General features: G+C 45.2%; 1 protein-coding gene across 1 annotated transcript in view; it reads right to left on the bottom strand.

Moving 5' to 3' along the window:
- POU2F3 (POU class 2 homeobox 3) overlaps positions 1 to 16,958 on the bottom strand; it is a 41,295-nt gene that overhangs the window by 1,620 nt on the left and 22,717 nt on the right. The window contains exons 5-12 of the mRNA XM_074848821.1: positions 9,328 to 9,432; positions 8,204 to 8,306; positions 4,895 to 4,977; positions 4,572 to 4,754; positions 4,043 to 4,184; positions 3,023 to 3,159; positions 1,717 to 1,878; positions 47 to 113 (exon numbers count right to left, since the gene is read on the bottom strand). Coding sequence (XP_074704922.1) covers positions 47 to 113; positions 1,717 to 1,878; positions 3,023 to 3,159; positions 4,043 to 4,184; positions 4,572 to 4,754; positions 4,895 to 4,977; positions 8,204 to 8,306; positions 9,328 to 9,432 — 982 coding nt within the window. The remainder of the gene's footprint in view (positions 1 to 46; positions 114 to 1,716; positions 1,879 to 3,022; positions 3,160 to 4,042; positions 4,185 to 4,571; positions 4,755 to 4,894; positions 4,978 to 8,203; positions 8,307 to 9,327; positions 9,433 to 16,958) is intronic.

The following is a 16,958-nucleotide window of genomic DNA, read 5'->3' as shown; positions in this document are numbered from 1 at the left end:
AAAGGAGGGAAGGAATGGTGAGGGAGACAGGTTTCTCAAGGCTTACCTGTCCCAGGCATGGTGCTATGCACCGGATTGACAGAGAGGGGCCCCAAGGACCCTGAGGTAGACACCTAGAGAGAAACAGAAGCGAACAGTAAGCAGCTGGCGCTATGAGGGTATAGATCACAAAATGCCACTCCTTTCACATTCCCTTTAGAGTGTGCTGGCTCCCAGGCAGGCTTCTTATCTACATCTGAGGCTCCCACAGATACTTCTATTTATACTCTAGTGTAGAAGCACCATTCCCATATCCAAGACCATGGAAAGAAACCAAAACGAGTATTACACGTGCTTGACACTCTCTACATAGGTCTGAATTTATGGATCAACTGTGGAAAAGCCTGAAATTATCAAACACAAGCCAAACTTCCTGGAAGTCCCGAGATCCAGTTGGTAGGAGCTGCTGCCCTTTGGATGTTTCAGGCTGGATATTCTCAGTTTGAAACTTCCCAGCTCTGGTTTTAGGCACAAATAATCCCTTTTGCTTTAGGGAGTTCTTGATGGGTGAGAATTCTCAGGTGACAATTAGTAATTTGGTGGCTGCAATCAAAACGAGCCTGGGGCATTTGTTGTTCAACTGTGATACTTTAACTACAGGCGACACTTGTTCAGAATGACTGATGAGCAAAGGCATACTTTGTACAACGCACTCACAGGGAAATTATTCACCAAAGCTACTGCTTTAAAAATTCATGGCTTGCAAGCAGCATTTTGTGTTTGTGACTGTAGACCAAATGTGTTGTGCAACAGGTGACCAAACTTCTTGTGATGTTTTCCTGCCTTCTGATGGATAATTCCAAAACCCAGAAGATTTCAAGATAAAATATTGCTTGCAAATACGTACTCTCCCTCCCACTCACATGTGCTCTGGCACTAACAACACCGTAGGGAGGTTCCTGCCACTTTTATATGTGGAAGCAGCTACGCAACTATTAACTAGAAGAAATGCAATAGTAGCTTGTTATCCACAGTAGCCACTGACAGTAGATTACAAGGACACACTTTCACCAACTCTCACAACAGTTTCTCTTTTCCTCATCCTTCCTGGCAATGAAAATACACTTACCAAAATGTGATTGTACAACATGAGAGAAGGACAGTTAACACCACTGAAGTGTATTCTGCAGTTCTGCACAGTTGTAAAACAACAAGCCGATATGTAAATGGTTACCATTAGGTTTCAGAGTTAACAACTCTGTTGACATGAATGGATGCAATTCTCATTCCATGGAGTGCTGATTCCTACTCCATTAGCTTTGGAAAGCTTTTATTTACCAATCTCAGGGTGAGAAGTTTTGGGATAGCACTCCTATTTGAATAAATTATCCCACAGTTATATTGACCTGCACATTCTAGGAAACTTGTATTTTCTTTCTATTGTTTTCACTAATAGAATAAATGTTCTGTAAGTGCGGGCATGAGATTCCATTCAAGCTGGGATGTTGAGTACATGTCCAATCCACGGCTAGCCCAGCTGCCCCTCTGCACACTCCTGCAGGTGTAGTCCCACCCTGGACTGTGGAGTGGGCCTGCCTGCCAGCAGCTCAGGGACTTGTGTGTGCAAGGAAGCGTCCTGGCCTGTTTCCTTTTCCAGCAAACCCTACTGCTTCCCCCCACCCTTTCCCCTTCTTGTCTGGGATGGCATGTAGAACTCCTTAATCCAAAGTCTCTCACCAGTCTGGAATTGTAGATAGGTGATTTGATGGGGGATGGCATTGGGCAGCTGATCCGTTTTTCCTTCTGGCGCCGGTTGCAGAACCAGACCCGAACCACCTCCTTTTCCATGGAGAGCTGCTCTGCTATCAAGGATATCTCCTCTGAACTGGGCTTGGGGTTCTGCTGAGAAAGGGCAGGAGGTTAAAGAAAGCCCCAAAGAGCTGTAACGTACAGCATCAATGTATGCTTCTGCTGCTGGAAAGGCAGAGGTGACGTTGGCTGTAAACTGGGGAGGGGAGGAAATTTGCTTCTAAGACAAAGGGTAAATATTTGGGTGAGAGATTATGTTCTGTGAACCAGAAAGCACCACTGATTCAACATCAAGTCTCATGGAATCAGTGGGGGATGAGTCACAGTCCCTGGCCCTGTTATTGCATAAAGCACCACGCTCTTTGATCTTAACAGCACCTAAATCATTGCTTGGGGGAAGCTGATGACTGGTGGTCTTATCACCACACAGGACACACAAGCTCTGAGTGCTGTTTGTACGCCTACCTGCACCATCTCAGAAAAGCCATTTCTTTTTCTTCCTCCATCCTTTATTTATAAAGGGAAATAATAGTACCTATCCTTTCTTCTGAGTCACTTATTTTCTGGTGCATTTGACAGTATTTAGCTCTACGGGTTTTGGTCCGAGTCAGAGGGAGATGCCAAGACAGTTTTCCCGCTACAAAGAATGCCTCATACTAGCTAAAAATGAGGTGCCAATAATGATCTGCCAATGACTGTCTTTTGTTCTCATTGACAGTCTTAGGAGGAAATTTTTATATGATCAGATATGAGGGAGAAGCCAAGAAAAAATGGGGGCTGGTCAAAACCAGTTTTGATGAAAACTTTTCAATGCACAATTTAGTCCTACTGATGTAAAGCCCTGTTTGCTCTCTGTAGTGATTTTTCTTGAAAATCTTGATGCTTAAAATGTAAAAGTCTTAAAACGTAAAATGTAAAATGGTTCGGCAGCAATATCTGTGGGTCTCACAAGACCTGTTTAACGGGGCATCTGTTTCCATGCTGCACCATGGCCACACCGTCCCAGTGACACAGGCCCGCAACTCCCAAAGAGAAGAGGTTTACCAAATAAATAATTTGATCCAATTTCTTTGTTTTTGACATTTTTCCTGTTAACCCCTTCAAGCATTTTCTAACCTGCTATCAAAACAAACAAAAAAAGAGATCTCTCTTTATGAGGATTCAGTGCTACTACGACCTCACAAATGCCAAACTCAGAGAGAGTTCACAACACATTGCAAGATTTTCCCCTCACATCTTGAAATCTTTTCTCCAGCGTGGAGCGAATGTTGGTCTCAATGCTGGTTCGCTTCTTTCTTTTCCGTCCAAACATCTCATTCACTGAGGGGTAGGAATTGGGAGTGCTCATGGAAGAATCCAAAGGAGCAGATTCTGGGGAGAGAGGGAGGAGAAAAGAGATATTCAAGAAGATAGTTATTTTCATTCCTAGATCCCTTCTGGGAATTATGGCACCTCCTAAAATAAGCAAAATGTTCCTACATTGTTGATCCTTCCTCTGATGATGATTAAAATTGCTCCAGCAGTCCCAAATCCATCACTGATCTTGTCCAAATCATGAAAGAAATATGAGTGCTAAGATTTTAATCAACACACTCTTTTTCCTTTTTCCAGCTTGGTTTCCAGCCAGCTCTGTTGGGCACCACGCGTTTTCCAATGATGCAATTTCACACAGTTAAGGATGTTGACTTACACCTCCGGGCTCAGGCCTCATGTAGCTGAGACACCTCCTGACATTATAAATTGGTCAAACCCGCAACTCCTGAAGGGCTGGGTGAAGCACATCAGACTAATGTCATTCCTGCAGCAGTTTGCAGTCAGCAGAGGACACCAGCCTAATCCTGCTGCTACTGGGGATTCCCCTTGTGCGATATCTTCCTTTTCTAATTACAGCTCATGGGCAGAGCTCTGAGCACTTTAGGAGGAGTCCCTTCCTATTCCTCCCAGTTTACACAGGAGGGACTGAACGGACTAGCCCAGTGATTTGCCCCAGGCCACGCAACACAGCAAGAGGCGATGCAGGGACTGCCCCAGACTCCAAATTGCCAGAGAGAAAGGACAGATGTGGTTTGATATCTTGGCTGCTGTGTCACCCGCCGTGTGATCCGCAGGGGAAAGCAGTCTGTTACCAGCCCGGCCACGGATCTGAGAGGTCATAGCTCCAGCTTCGATTTTCCTGGCTTTTACTGGAGGGTCCTGGATGGATCCTCTCATCCTGGCCAAGACTGGTGGCATTTCTGCATGCAATGTCACCTACCTGCGTCACTCAGCCACTTCTCCAGCAGGGGTTTGAGCTTGCACATATTCTTAAAGCTCAGGTTGAGAGCCTCGAAGCGGGAAATAGTGGTCTGGCTGAAATCATTGCCATAGAGCTTCCCCATGGCAAGTCCAACGTCACCCTGCCAGAGAGGATCCAGATCACAACATGAGCTCAGAAAAACCCCTCACAGCTTCCTGCTGTCAGACCACCTCTCAGATTGCTTCCAGAATAGGTTCAGCCTTGTTTCCCTGACCTGTGCTGCAGGGAAAGTGATTTCTCTTCCCATGGGAACCTGCCCCACACCCCTGAGGCCTTTGTGTACTGGAGAAGGTGGAGATAATGAAGTCGTGGTAATGAAGTGCTAGGAAGGGTTTGTCTCTTCATGTGTTTGGAAGGGGATACTCCAAAGAAACCCGAACTATCTAATCCAGCCCTTCCTCCATCCATGCCTCTGCCACAAACTCCCCCAGCCCAACATGTCCACATCACAGGTGGCACCACCCTTCCCACTGATGAGGCTGCTCACCTGCGTGAACCCCAATTTAATTCGCCTTTGTTTGAAAGTCTTAGCAAACTTTTCCAGCTCCTCCAGGTCACTGGGTTCCTCAGACGCTCCTGATGGAGTTAGGTGCTTTGCCACTTGCAAATGCTGGGGTACATCCAGGTGGGGTTCAACTGATGAGCCAGGGAGTCCAGAACGGCCCACAGCCTGTTAAAACAACAACAAAGATGCCTAGAGTCACAACAATAGAAAAGTACACCATTTCCTCTGCCATTTGCCCTTAATGAAGCGGCACGTTTTGTAGGTGGGTGCTTCTCAGTGTGGGACTGTGTGTTGAGACAAGTTACCTGTGATGCCAGGCTGGGTCCCGGCTGGGAGAGGAGAAGGCTGCCCTGTTGCTGAGGGAAGGAGAGGATGTTTGGCTGCAAAGCTGAGGAGAGAAAGAGAGACACATCTGGTCAGACCAGCTCCTTCACCAGCACCCAGGCAGCTGAACATCACTGCACAGGAAAGGCTCATGAAGCCCTGAATGGAAAACGTTAGCTCTTGTTCAAAATAGGAGGATTCCAGCCATTACCAATGTGGGTGGCTCTGAATTGGATTATGAGAAAGGAAAGGTTCTTTTCATGGCTTTTTAGCCTGAAAGGGATTATTACAGTAATGATATAGGTAAAATATCTCATCCACTGATCCCTGCATGTAGCTCATTAACCTAAGGCTGAACCAGGGCACAGACATTTTACATAGACATAACTTTGATTTTAGATGTCAAACAGCAGAGAATTTACTACATCCTTAGTGGTGATCTCTCCTGGTGCTTAATCATTGTAGCTGTTAAAAAACCATGCATCTTATTTCCAATAGGAGCTTTTCTGACTGCAACTTTCAGCCACTTGATCTTGTTAAAAAAATCCTGATCCTACAGTTAATCTCATGAGCCTACCCACTCTGCTTTCTACTATACATTTCATTTTGAAGTGTCATTTTGAAGCCATCTGACCCTTTCTTCTCTACCCTACTGTATTTCAAATAAATTGAATTTCTTTCGGAATATATAAGCTGACACAAAATGATGAAAGGACAAAAGAAGGGAAATCTATAAAACTAACAAAAACTAGTATTTATAGAGACTGCGTAATTGTTCAGTTGACAAACTGCCACGTACAAACCTATATCTCTTACGAGGAACGTCCTAAAGGATTAAGTAGCAACTGAAGCAGTGTAGTCCCCTAGAAATTTAGTTAGGTTCTTCAAGTCTGTTGTGGGTGAAGCCTATAGAATTCAGTGAGGATTTATAACCTTTCTTGAAACAGCCAATATATTCTATTGATTGTAACTGACAATTATAGGGAAAACTATAGAAATTTATGGACTTCTGCTAAAAAAAAAGGAAAAAAAGATCATCTCCAGAATCAATCACTCTCCCCTCTCTCTCTTTCTGTCTTTCCTTTTTTAATTTAGGTTTGCGTGTGCAGGTTCCCATTTATTTATTTAGATTGGTGTTTCAATAAGCCTTCTCTAATGCTGGAACAACTTTGAATTTCAAATGCAGGCTGGTAATGAGGTGCACATTTTTAACAGTGAAGGTAATTAATCACCGGAATGGCTTGCCTAGGGACATGGCGGATGCTCTGTCATTTGGAGTCTTTAAAATCATGATTGAACACCTTTGCGAAAGCTAAGCTCTAGCCCAAATGAAAATTATGGACTGGATTCAGGATTCACCGGTTTGACAGCTGATGAGACCGAGGCTGTGTTTTCGTAAGATGAAGACTTCAGCAGCAATATTTTGGCTGACAGCATTCCCAGCATCTACCTGGCTGCTTGTTTTCACCTTTATGGCACGGAGCTCTCACCCCCTTATTCAAGTGTGTCAGCATTAGCTGTTTGAAAGGCTGCACAATGAATCAGAACTGGGAACTTATCTGGATTAAAACCAGCTTTAAAACAAGAAAACCGAACCAAAATGCGTGTCCTCTTGGAAGGATTAAGCCCACAATCAAGTCTCTTTGGCCATGAAATCCATGAACTGCTGTACCCACCAGTCAGAACTCAGGAAACATTGAAGGTGTTCCCATGAAAGCCCAAGGGACAATTTCAGGAATATTTTGTGCATCTCTTTGGTATGAAGAACACTCTAACTGTATCTGTACCAACCAACTAATTCCACAAAACCAATCTATGCCTTCACTTTCACTCCCCAGTGGCTGTGCATCACATGGTAAAGGATCATTAAAACTTGGCAATCATCTATTCAAATGCAAGTGCTCTTGCACAAAAAGCCGGCTACTGGCCAGGATCTCCAGTCTTTATCAAGTCTGGAACCAAAAGGGGTCATGGCCAAACAAGTGGCCATCTGTTGAAGGGATTATAGCTGCCAAAGGGAGTCACTTAACAGAAGAAACTCTAACTCTATAAAAGGAAGCAAGTTCTGTTTTGCGGTATAATGCGTTTCCTATTGCATATGAATAAAAGCAGGCAGTAAGCAATAGATTATCCTGACCCTGCCATTTCAAACAAACTAGATTCTAGAGTATTGGTAAATACACATCAAGTAGTTTCTTTACACATCACTCAGCATCATTTGGTAGCAAGAAGCGTTTATATACTCTCAATGAGAAATAGGTTTCCCACTTGCGTACACAATACAGGTTTTCTTTTGGAGTATATGTACCAGTGGATTCCAGCTGCAGAGATTTTAAGGTTTTAATTCTGAATTTTGATTCACATGGAGGGACTTCTGTGCCGAAATAAATCAAGAATGTGAGCAAAGGACCCAAGCCCCTTTGCATCTGTCAGGTTATGGATCAAAGCTTATGTTTGTCTGTCCATAAGCAGCATAGAACTTCATCAATGGCACGCCTGTATCCCCGCTGTTGGAGAAATGCCATAAAAAATATTGGCAGTAAAAATAGAAACAGAGGGACTTTCTCAAGCATTGAGTTCAGCCCTCAGTCCTTTCATCCCTTTCGTGGAGCTGATTACACTGTGTTTCAGAAGTAGTTAGACCTCCTGTCCTCTCCTGCCCCATGGCTTGGAGCGAGATTTGGGAACAACCACTGGCAACTCCAAACTTCTCAGCTCTCATCCCCGCATTGCTCCTGGCTAGGTTAGACCTCTTTGTTCTAGTGCCAGCATCGTCCTTCCACCAGAGCAGCTCAGCTCCTTCCCTGGATTTGCTCTCCCTCTAAGGTACTTAGAGAGATCAACTCAACCTCTCATCAGTTTTCTGGAAGAAATGAAGAGTGCTAACCCAGCGAGGCTGGGAGCCCAGGCAGGCTGCAACTGCTCCCCAAGGAGCAGGCTCCTTGCTGTTCTGCTGAGAGTCAAGCAGATGCTGTCCTGAATTTCAGAGGCAGGATCCCTACCAAGCCTGCGAAGACTGGCCCCAAGGTGGCACTCTTGGTGCACACAAGCCACAGGTGCCAGGAGCATCTCCCGAGTGGGACCCTTCCCGGAGCAGCTACAGGCGTACGGGATCATCCCAGGGGTGGGAACTAGTACAGGGGGGAAAATGGAACATAGCAGGGGAACAGACACCCTCCTGCTGGGAAAACGTAACAGATCAGGTTAAAAGCAACAGTCACGAGAAGGGACGTTTTTCCTAGATATGTATCTGCTCATAACAATGCCCTGACAGCTTTTATTTCTCTTACCTTGTTGCCCGGCCTGAGACTGAGACAGAAGAAACTGGGGAACTGACTGCATATGACCAGGAAGCAATACAAGCTGCTGCAGGGTGTGAAGAGAGCTCATATCCTATGGGAAAAAGCAAAGGGAACACAAAGGTCTTTGCACAGCGTCACCTCTCATAAAGCTTCCCTGTTCCTTCACCCCATTCATAATTTTCATTTAACTGCCAACACAGCAGATTTGTCTAATTCATGCACTGGAGAGCTACAGATCCAGAGGTACTCCAGGATCTGAAGTTTTCAGCTGTATTTTTTTTGCATTTGCTTGGGATAGACACACACAAAAAAATATGCCCCAATAAGCCCAATTCTCTTTAGAGGTACATTTTTGAAGGAACTCATTACTCAAGAAAATGAGTCTTTGAGCTTCTCAAGAATTGTTTTGAAGCTTTGAGGAAATAGAACAGTCCCTCAGTTGTGTAAGGGATCTGAATACCCCGCGAAAGAATGAGGGAAGAGATTATGGAGCAGCTGTGTGGCCTTCTGGCATCTAACTCCCACTAGAATTTAATAAGAGTTAAGTGCTAATCTCCAATTTTTTACCTTAGTGAAAAAAAATTCCCTCAAGGAATTAATTTATTCTCTGGTGTAAATCAATTTGAGGCAACATATTCAAGGATGGCTACAGTGGTTCAGATCAAGAGCTAATCTAGCCTAGAATCCTATCTCCAACAATGGCATTAACCAGACATTCATGAAAGAGGAAGACCAGGGCATGTATATCTAACACTTCCCCTTGGTGTTGTCTCAGTCTCCAATTATTTTCAGTTCAAGGGATTTCCTGAGCATGGTGTGGTTTGTCTACGTAGTAAACCCTCAAACGAAATCTCTTCCAAGTATGTGTCCAGTCTACCTGTGAACCCATGTAAATCTTTCTGCAGAAGAGAAAGAGGCTGAGGAGGAAGCTGGCTTTTGCCAACACAGGTTCACTTTTCCAATTTAGTCCATCATACCCTCAAGTCTTCTTTTGCCACATTCAAAACGCATACGTAAATTGGCAAGTGTCTCAAAACCAGCCTCTTCTCCGGAGGTTCACTAACCAGTGCCGTTTCAGACGTCTGAATCCCTCAAGCAGCAAAGCCACTTACCCCTGCGATTTGGCTTCCGGGCATCATTGATGATCCCTGCACAAGGTGACCTGACCTAGGGGGGATTGTAGATTGCAAGGAGTCGCTGAGGTCTTCGGTTTTAATCTGAAAAAGAACAAAGTAATTGTAGCGTTAGGGAGCAGAGACAAGGGGATGCAGGAGGCGTGGGGCAGCTAGGAGTCTGAGAGGCTGGAAGGATCGGGAAGAGGCTCCTTTCAGGGAAAAGTGAGAGGTCAGGACTCACTGCTTCCATCCCTGGCTTTGCAGAATGGCATGGTCATTCCCCACTTCTGCTCTCCAGTTTATAACATGGACATAGTTGTCCTGCTCTGCCAAGCCAAGGGGAAGCTTGGAGTTTGCTCAGTTAAAACACACTGATTAAAACACTTTAGGAAGTAACCAAGTTCCAGTGACCTACCAAGTTTTAAGCATGTGAGTGCTTTCCTCAGACAACACACTGAGGCATTTTGTGGAGTTATAAGGAAGACACAAAGCAATTCTCCGTTATAAATCACAACTTGCAAACCGATGGTGGGGTTGGTTATGGATGGCCTCTCATTTTGTTCTGCAGGTATGAGGGGATGGGAAAGGAAAGGTCATGAAGTAAAAGACCTCAAAAAGCAGTGTAATCATCCAGACTTGAAAATGCAGCACCACAGACACCAAACGTATTTGGTCAGCTTCTACCAGAAAGCAACAAAAAATTGTACTGGTCTGGCAAGGAAAAATCTGCTTCCTTACAAGCTGTGGAAAAAGAACTGGAAAGGTTCACAGATGTCAGCCCTTTGTCCAGTGGTCATTTTGACCTACTTTAATCTTCAAGAAAGATTCCTGTCTACCAAAAAAAAATCATGACTTCTGAGTCCACATTCTTAAGAGAAGAATTTATCCAAGGACCAGAATGGAATCCTTGCTTCTGGTTTATTCCATAGTCTCCATGTTAATTTCTAATGTTGCAACTACATTTAAAAAAAAAAAAAACCCAAGCAACAAAAAACAAAACCAAAAAACCAATCAACCTAACAAATAATAATAAAAAAAAAAAACCCCAACGAAAAAACTGTTACATCACTTTGTACTAGCTTAAATCCTTTGATAAGGCTGACTGGGGCAGGAGAAAGGGGGACCTGGTTGGGGAGATTTTAGAAGTTTTTAGGTTAATTTCTGAAAGCTGTCTGAAGAGCGTCTCTGCGCAGATGCCATGCACAGGAGAGAGAAAAGTCATACAGAGCTCTTGTAACGCATTTTCTCTAACAAAGGATCCAAGAAAACAATTTTGAAACTTAGGCTCCAGTTTTTCCTAAGCATGAGGATGCCTGGAATAAGGCTCACATCATGAGTCCCATTCCTCATCTAAGCCTTTCCAGTTCAAGAAGACGCTTCAGTTCACACGGACTGGAAAAACCAGGAGGACACCAGAAAGGACAGGTTCTTGAAAACCCTGTCCACGGGCTCAGCACTGCAGATTCACTCTTACTACTAGGGCTGAACCTCACCATCTCCCATCAAATTACTCCCAAGCAGTACATCCCCCAGGAGACAAGCAGGGTCGTGGTTGCCGGGGTCTTGCAGTGCTGATGTGGACTTTAGGTCATACAACCTCCCACCAGCAGAGGGGGACAAGAAATTCAGCTTTTAAAAACAATGGCCCAAGCGAATATATTTGGTTGCAGGAGGTTTTATTTCAATTTGACTAAAGCAAACAAACACACAAATCCCCACAGGAGCAGGAATGAAGGAGAAAATGTGATCGCAAGAGGCTCGCAGCTGCAGTGCAGGGAGCTGGCCCTGTAACAATAACCTCTGCATTTTGGAAGGTCCTGCATGAAGGGAAGAGAATTACAACATCTCCCTTCATTACAACTATAGCTCTGGATATTGCCGAAACTAGTTTTGCAATAATACTAGCTCCTTGCAACAAGAGTTATACATGCTACAAATTCCAGTTCTTTCCTACCTTTCAGGTTGGCATGATCATCCCTCTTAGCCTGGCGAAAAAAATCAGATGGAAGGATCTTCTTGATCACTATCAATGCGGATAGTGTCTAAGTTACTAAATGTCAGAGAAAAGGCTCAGGAGAATACACCGTTACTCCTGAGCCATCCAGTCATTGCAGGCAAATGGTTTTATGCACGTTTTTCTTTGACGGCTCATTAAAAAGAAGTCATCTGAGCCAAAAAGAAAAAAATAAATAATTATTTTTTAAAAATTACTCCTGCTTGCAATTCATGCGTGTCTCCCTCACACAACGCCGTCATCCAAGTCTGAACAGTCCCAAAAAGAAAAGTTATCCGTGTCTTAGAGAACAAGGCACTTGATCCCGCCTAAGTTATGGTCCCAATTGGAGTGAAGTGTTGAAGAAGCACGAGCCATTTCCAAACTGAAATCAATTTTTACAGCTGCCAAGCGGAATGATTTGGAAGCATTCCAGGGTGAAAGGGGTGTGTAGCTGCATCCCGGCATCGCACAATATGAGAATGGGAGGTGGGTTTGGCAAAGGACCGGTTCCTGATTTAAAAACAACAACATCTCCCACTGCTCCTTCCCCCGTCCCTGGAATTCTCTGGCTCCCTCCTGCGCAGTGGGCGGGAACCTGTGTGTTCTTGACAAATCCTTCTCCCCTGCACCTATTTTCATTGGGTTTAGGCTCAAATTTACCTCTCCCTCCTCTTCCTCTCCCCAACAGGCCTGCAGCTGGCTAATTGTTCATTAGCAAGAGTTCGGGGTATATCCAAAACTTTTGGGATGGTTTATGCAAATCCTGCACCTTCATTTTTTCCCTGGCTAAACCGGCAGTATTACCAACTGTACATTAAAAAAACCAAAACCAAAAACCCCAAAAAACCACACACATTGTGGGCGAGGCCACTCAATATCATGAGACTCCCTTAAAATAATGTAAATTTCAAATTAATAAAACAATGGGAGGAGTTGCCTTCTCCTTTCCCAGTGCATCTGACTCATTTACAAGCACTTTCTACAAATACAAGAAAAGTTTTCTTTAAGGAACCAAAAAAAGGTTGAAATTATCACCGAATCACCTCATGTAGGTATTTGATGGGAACCCTGCTAAAACATTGCAAGCAAGCAACTGTGATTTAGTTAAAACCAGGACCAGATCCCACTGGGGTTCCTCAGGACCTTGGTTTTACACGACAATCAGGCCAGACAGGGAATGGGGAACAAGAAGTCATTGGGAGCAAAGCTAAGTTTCTTCCCATTGAATTTGATTTGGGGAAATAACACTGTCTAAGGAAAAACAGACTTGTAAACCAGCGGGACCAAGTAATGGGCTGCAAACTCATCCAGCTAGGGAGAGGTGCGGAGCCTGGGCTGCCAGCTGCGAATCTACAGGCACCTTCTTCCCCCTGGGCTTGAGGGGAGTCTCCGGGCAAGGCTGGGAGCAGCTTGGAGCTCCTCCGGAGGAGGGAACGGCAGGTGGCGGCACCCGTCCGTAGAGCTACCTAGGGTTTCTCCGGGATAGGAAAGGAATCACACTTGGAAATCTCAAGTGGATGTTTTCACAGCCTTAAAATAGGGTCAGCTGCCCCCAGGCAATCAGAGTGAAAAACACAGGAAGGGTGACTGGATGGAAGGAGCGTCCTTTCCTTAGTTGGCTAGCACATCTGCTGGGCCTGGCCAAGGATGGATTGTTTCTTACCTATCTCTGGCCTAAAAACAAAAACAAAAAGCAAAACAAACTAAGAAACATATTGAGGGCGATGGAAAATGATCAAAGCTCTTCAGCTTGCTTGCGTAACCGATTTGTGGAAGGTGTTTCATAAACATTTCATAAGAAGGAGAATTATGAAGAAAACATCTCCCAACCTGCCTGCAATTACTGCACAAACTCTTCCTTACCAGTAGGAAAGGGAGGAAAAAAAAAAAAGTACATCTGTTTTGTAACTGATCTGTGAACTTTTGGCAAACATTCGGTTCATGAAAACATCCTGCAGACATATTGCAAAGCTGTAAAAAGCCAGCCTTAGATGAGGAAGTTGGAAAGATTCACCTTAGCAGCTCTGATTTCACCGCGTGGAAGGCCGTACCCTTCCGACAGGCAGACCGGCCAACCCACGTTTGATTCAATGGACTGACGGTTGGATCCCATTTGTTGGGCAGGACTCTAGCTGCAGCCCTCCTCACATAAGCCCAGCTTAGGGTCACTGCTCTCTGGTAATCTGAATTGGTCTTCCTCATCTATTAGACACCAAAGCAGGCAGCCTGAATGCAGCCCCAAGCCACCTCCTTTGGAGGAGCACTTCTGATGTAACGTAAGCACCGCTCCGTCATCCTCTTTGCAAAGGTGGGACCCACTGACTGATTCAGCACCCAGAGCCTCGGATGCTTTCCCCAAATCTAGATAAGAGATCTCCGTACCCTGCCAGAGTGAGGCCGTCAAAGCCATGTCAGCCTTCTCCAGTACCAGTTATTAGGCAGGAACTGCGGTCGTTATTGTAAGATAGAAGACAATCATATTTGTTGTGTAGTTTCTATTTAGACAGTAACCTCTTTGAAACAGATATTTATCTGCCTTCGTATCTGGCTTATCTCATAGTCAGCAACTCACAACTGTTTAAGAGTTTGACTTACTCATATCCCTCCCTCCCCCCACTGCAGAGCGGTAAGGCTATTTCCCTGGGTTGAAGAGGGGCAGGTGCACACAGACTTAAGAGGATCTGAACCAGTTGCCCCTTGCTGAAAGCCAACAGCACAGTTCTTCCAGGGCTGAATCACTCCCAAAGTGCTATTCAATTCAACAGGGCTGTCAGAAGCTGCTGCAAAGTGATTTGCCTGAAGTCAAGGGAGGAAGTTTTATGATAGAAACAGGTATCAAACCTGGATCCAGGGCTATTGCAGTTAACTAAGCCTTCCCACCTTCCGAAGGTGTAAGTGTACTTCTCTGTGAATTACCTGCACACGTGGGCATCATAAAATAAAAAACACACTAATAATAAATTATAGCAATAATAATAATGGGCTTGCAATTACTATTTCCACATGTACTATCCTGCATGTACGGCAAGGCTTAACAGACACCCAGGAAGAAACCAGAAAACCCTCATGTCAGTGCAACGATATTCACTTTATAACATTTGATATCCTTTCACACTGAAGGGTGGGATTTTTCAGAACCTGTCAGCATGTCAATAGGGGAGTTAATCCCGTGCTGAATACCTAACAGACTATATCCTAAAACTCAGCAATGACAGCACGCTGAAAAATTAAAATGTAATCCCTAACCCCAACACACCTGCATCACAGCTACATGAGGCCCCCGAGTTTATTAATTGAGGCCTGATCTGATCTGCTTTATTCTCCGAGGTTCAGCTTGGGATGTTAATAGTTGTGCCTTAGCTGTAGTAGAAGTCAGGATGGGAAATCAAAACTTTAAGAGTAACCGAGCTACATGCTTCTCAAAAGAAAACAAACAGAACCACACTCAGCTTTGTATTCACAGGCTTTCTGATACAGCGTTTCCAGAGTGTTTTTGCTTTTAAACAGAGAACAGGAAAAAGAAAGAAGTCACCGCTCTCCTCTGTGCTGAACAATAAACCTCAAAACGATCATGTGTAGCACAGCAGGCTTCAAAAGCAGGCTCTGGGCAAGGGAGTGGAGAACCAAAACCAGAGGTGGGAAGAGCACCTGCCCTGAATGGCCATGCTCGTATCGGCGCCTGCTCAGGAGGTGCCTCCTGACAAAGGGCTGCTCTCCACATGAGACTGCAGCCTCTGCACGAGCCTCAGGAGCACAGAAGCTAGCTAGTGCTTTCGGAAGGTGATCTGTGTTCAGGGAGCAGAGAACTGGCAAAAAAGATACTGAAAAGCAACCGCTTACAGCATCTTCACTCTTGCTATTGGTACTCAGGCATGTGGCACCTTCTCTGCCAAGGCCTGTGGACATGCCAGATTGGAAGTATTGTAAAAAAGAAGGTAAGATGCCATTTTCTTGGTCAGAATGGTGAGAACCTCCAAACAAAGCATGGAAAACAATTTTACCAGCATTAAGGCTGCGATTTCTCTCCTGTCTCCATTCCAGGATTCTCCCTGCCCCTTCCTCAGCCCAGGGGTCCTGCCCCTCTGCCCCAACCTTCTCATGCGTTGCAGCACTGCTCCCTGCATCTCTCTCAATTTCACTTGCCCAACTTCCAAAGCTCTCCAGAACTCCACCTCTGCCTACACCTTTGTGCTTATCTTCTCTGCTCCCACCCTGGGCTGCATCCCTGCCCCTTTCCTTATCAATCCGATTTCACACACACCAGGCTTCATGGCTTCTCCCATGCCCTCTTGCATGCTCACACAGGTTCCCTGGAGCCTAATCATGTTCTTGTTGAAGTCAGCAGCAAAGGTGCCTTATTGGGCTTTTCTGGGGCCAGAAACAGACCCTTAACTGTTCTCCAAATTCCCTGCATAAAAAATTTCCCCTTTCCATGGATCTCTTGTCTAGAGGGAGGAAACTGTGTGATTGTTCTGGATTCTCTGTGCCCATTGGCTGTCAACCAGTCACAAACCATCTAAATACCTGGCACTGCCTCCCAGCTGTACAGTACCGATGTCCCCGGATCGGTCATCCACGAGGAGGGCAGAGCAGCGTCCACCTAGCGCGTCATGGCACAGGTAGCCCTCGGTAGCAAGGCACTTTCCACCACATCCCACGTTTGAAAGGAATTAACTTGGAGTCAGACCGCTCCCGTGACTGGGGCTGGCTCCAGCCCAGCTTTGCAGATTTCTCTGATTGGTTCACGGTAGTTTTGGCACCAGTTGCCGCGCCCCAGGGAACTGGGACACAAGAAGAGCAGCTAGAGGGATTGCATTAAATACACACAAGTAATATAATTAAGAAAGAAAGGGAGAGTGAGAAAGATCAACTTTGCTGGAGAGTATCACGTCGTTTTTCATTTTGGGTGGAGGGAATGAAGTCTAGTAGTTGAGGGGAAGAGGGAGCTCAGAGCCAGTTCTCTGCTCCCGACTCGGTGGCTCTGGGCAATTCTATGTGTTGGGGAAGCAGGGCAAGAGGGTTTCTTGCTAGCATAAACCCAATGTCTGACTCCTAAGGGGCTGAGCAGCCCCAGTTCAGCCCACTGATTTCACATGGAGCGCTAGCAGATCAGCACTTCTGGGAAGAGAGAAAGTGTACTCTGATGTCAGGCTTCCAAAATTAGAGGCCTTGCTTGAAACCCCATCGCCTTCACCTTTTTATGCTATGACTTGCCCTTCTGCAAAATGGGTGTAGGGCCCCACCCTTGCTGGGTGGTGCAGGCTTTTGATTGAATTCTTGGAGCTCACCAGATGAAAGGCCTTCAAGAATTCGGAGTCCTCTCCTTATTAGCAATGAGCCATGCTCCAGTAGGCAGAAGAGTCATATCCATGCACAGTAGTTCGTGCAACTCACTGCTTAAAAAGGTGCCGAGCAACCTAAATAGTGGTTTGACAGTGACAACCATGCCTTGAGCTTAGCTCCTATTGTGGAAACAATTGTTATGTCCCTTTAGACAGGTCCGTGAAACTAAGGCTCGTCCCCTGTGAGCCTAGAAAATATTTCCCGAAGGATGATAGGAGTGCAGTTGGAGCAGGGAATTTGCACTAAGACAAGACCTATCTGTCTCTCCCTCATCTCTAAGACAGCTTTA

Source organism: Strix aluco, chromosome 23, assembly GCF_031877795.1.
Source record: "Strix aluco isolate bStrAlu1 chromosome 23, bStrAlu1.hap1, whole genome shotgun sequence".
Lineage (NCBI taxonomy): Eukaryota > Metazoa > Chordata > Aves > Strigiformes > Strigidae > Strix > Strix aluco.
This window is presented reverse-complemented; position numbering and strand designations above follow the sequence as displayed.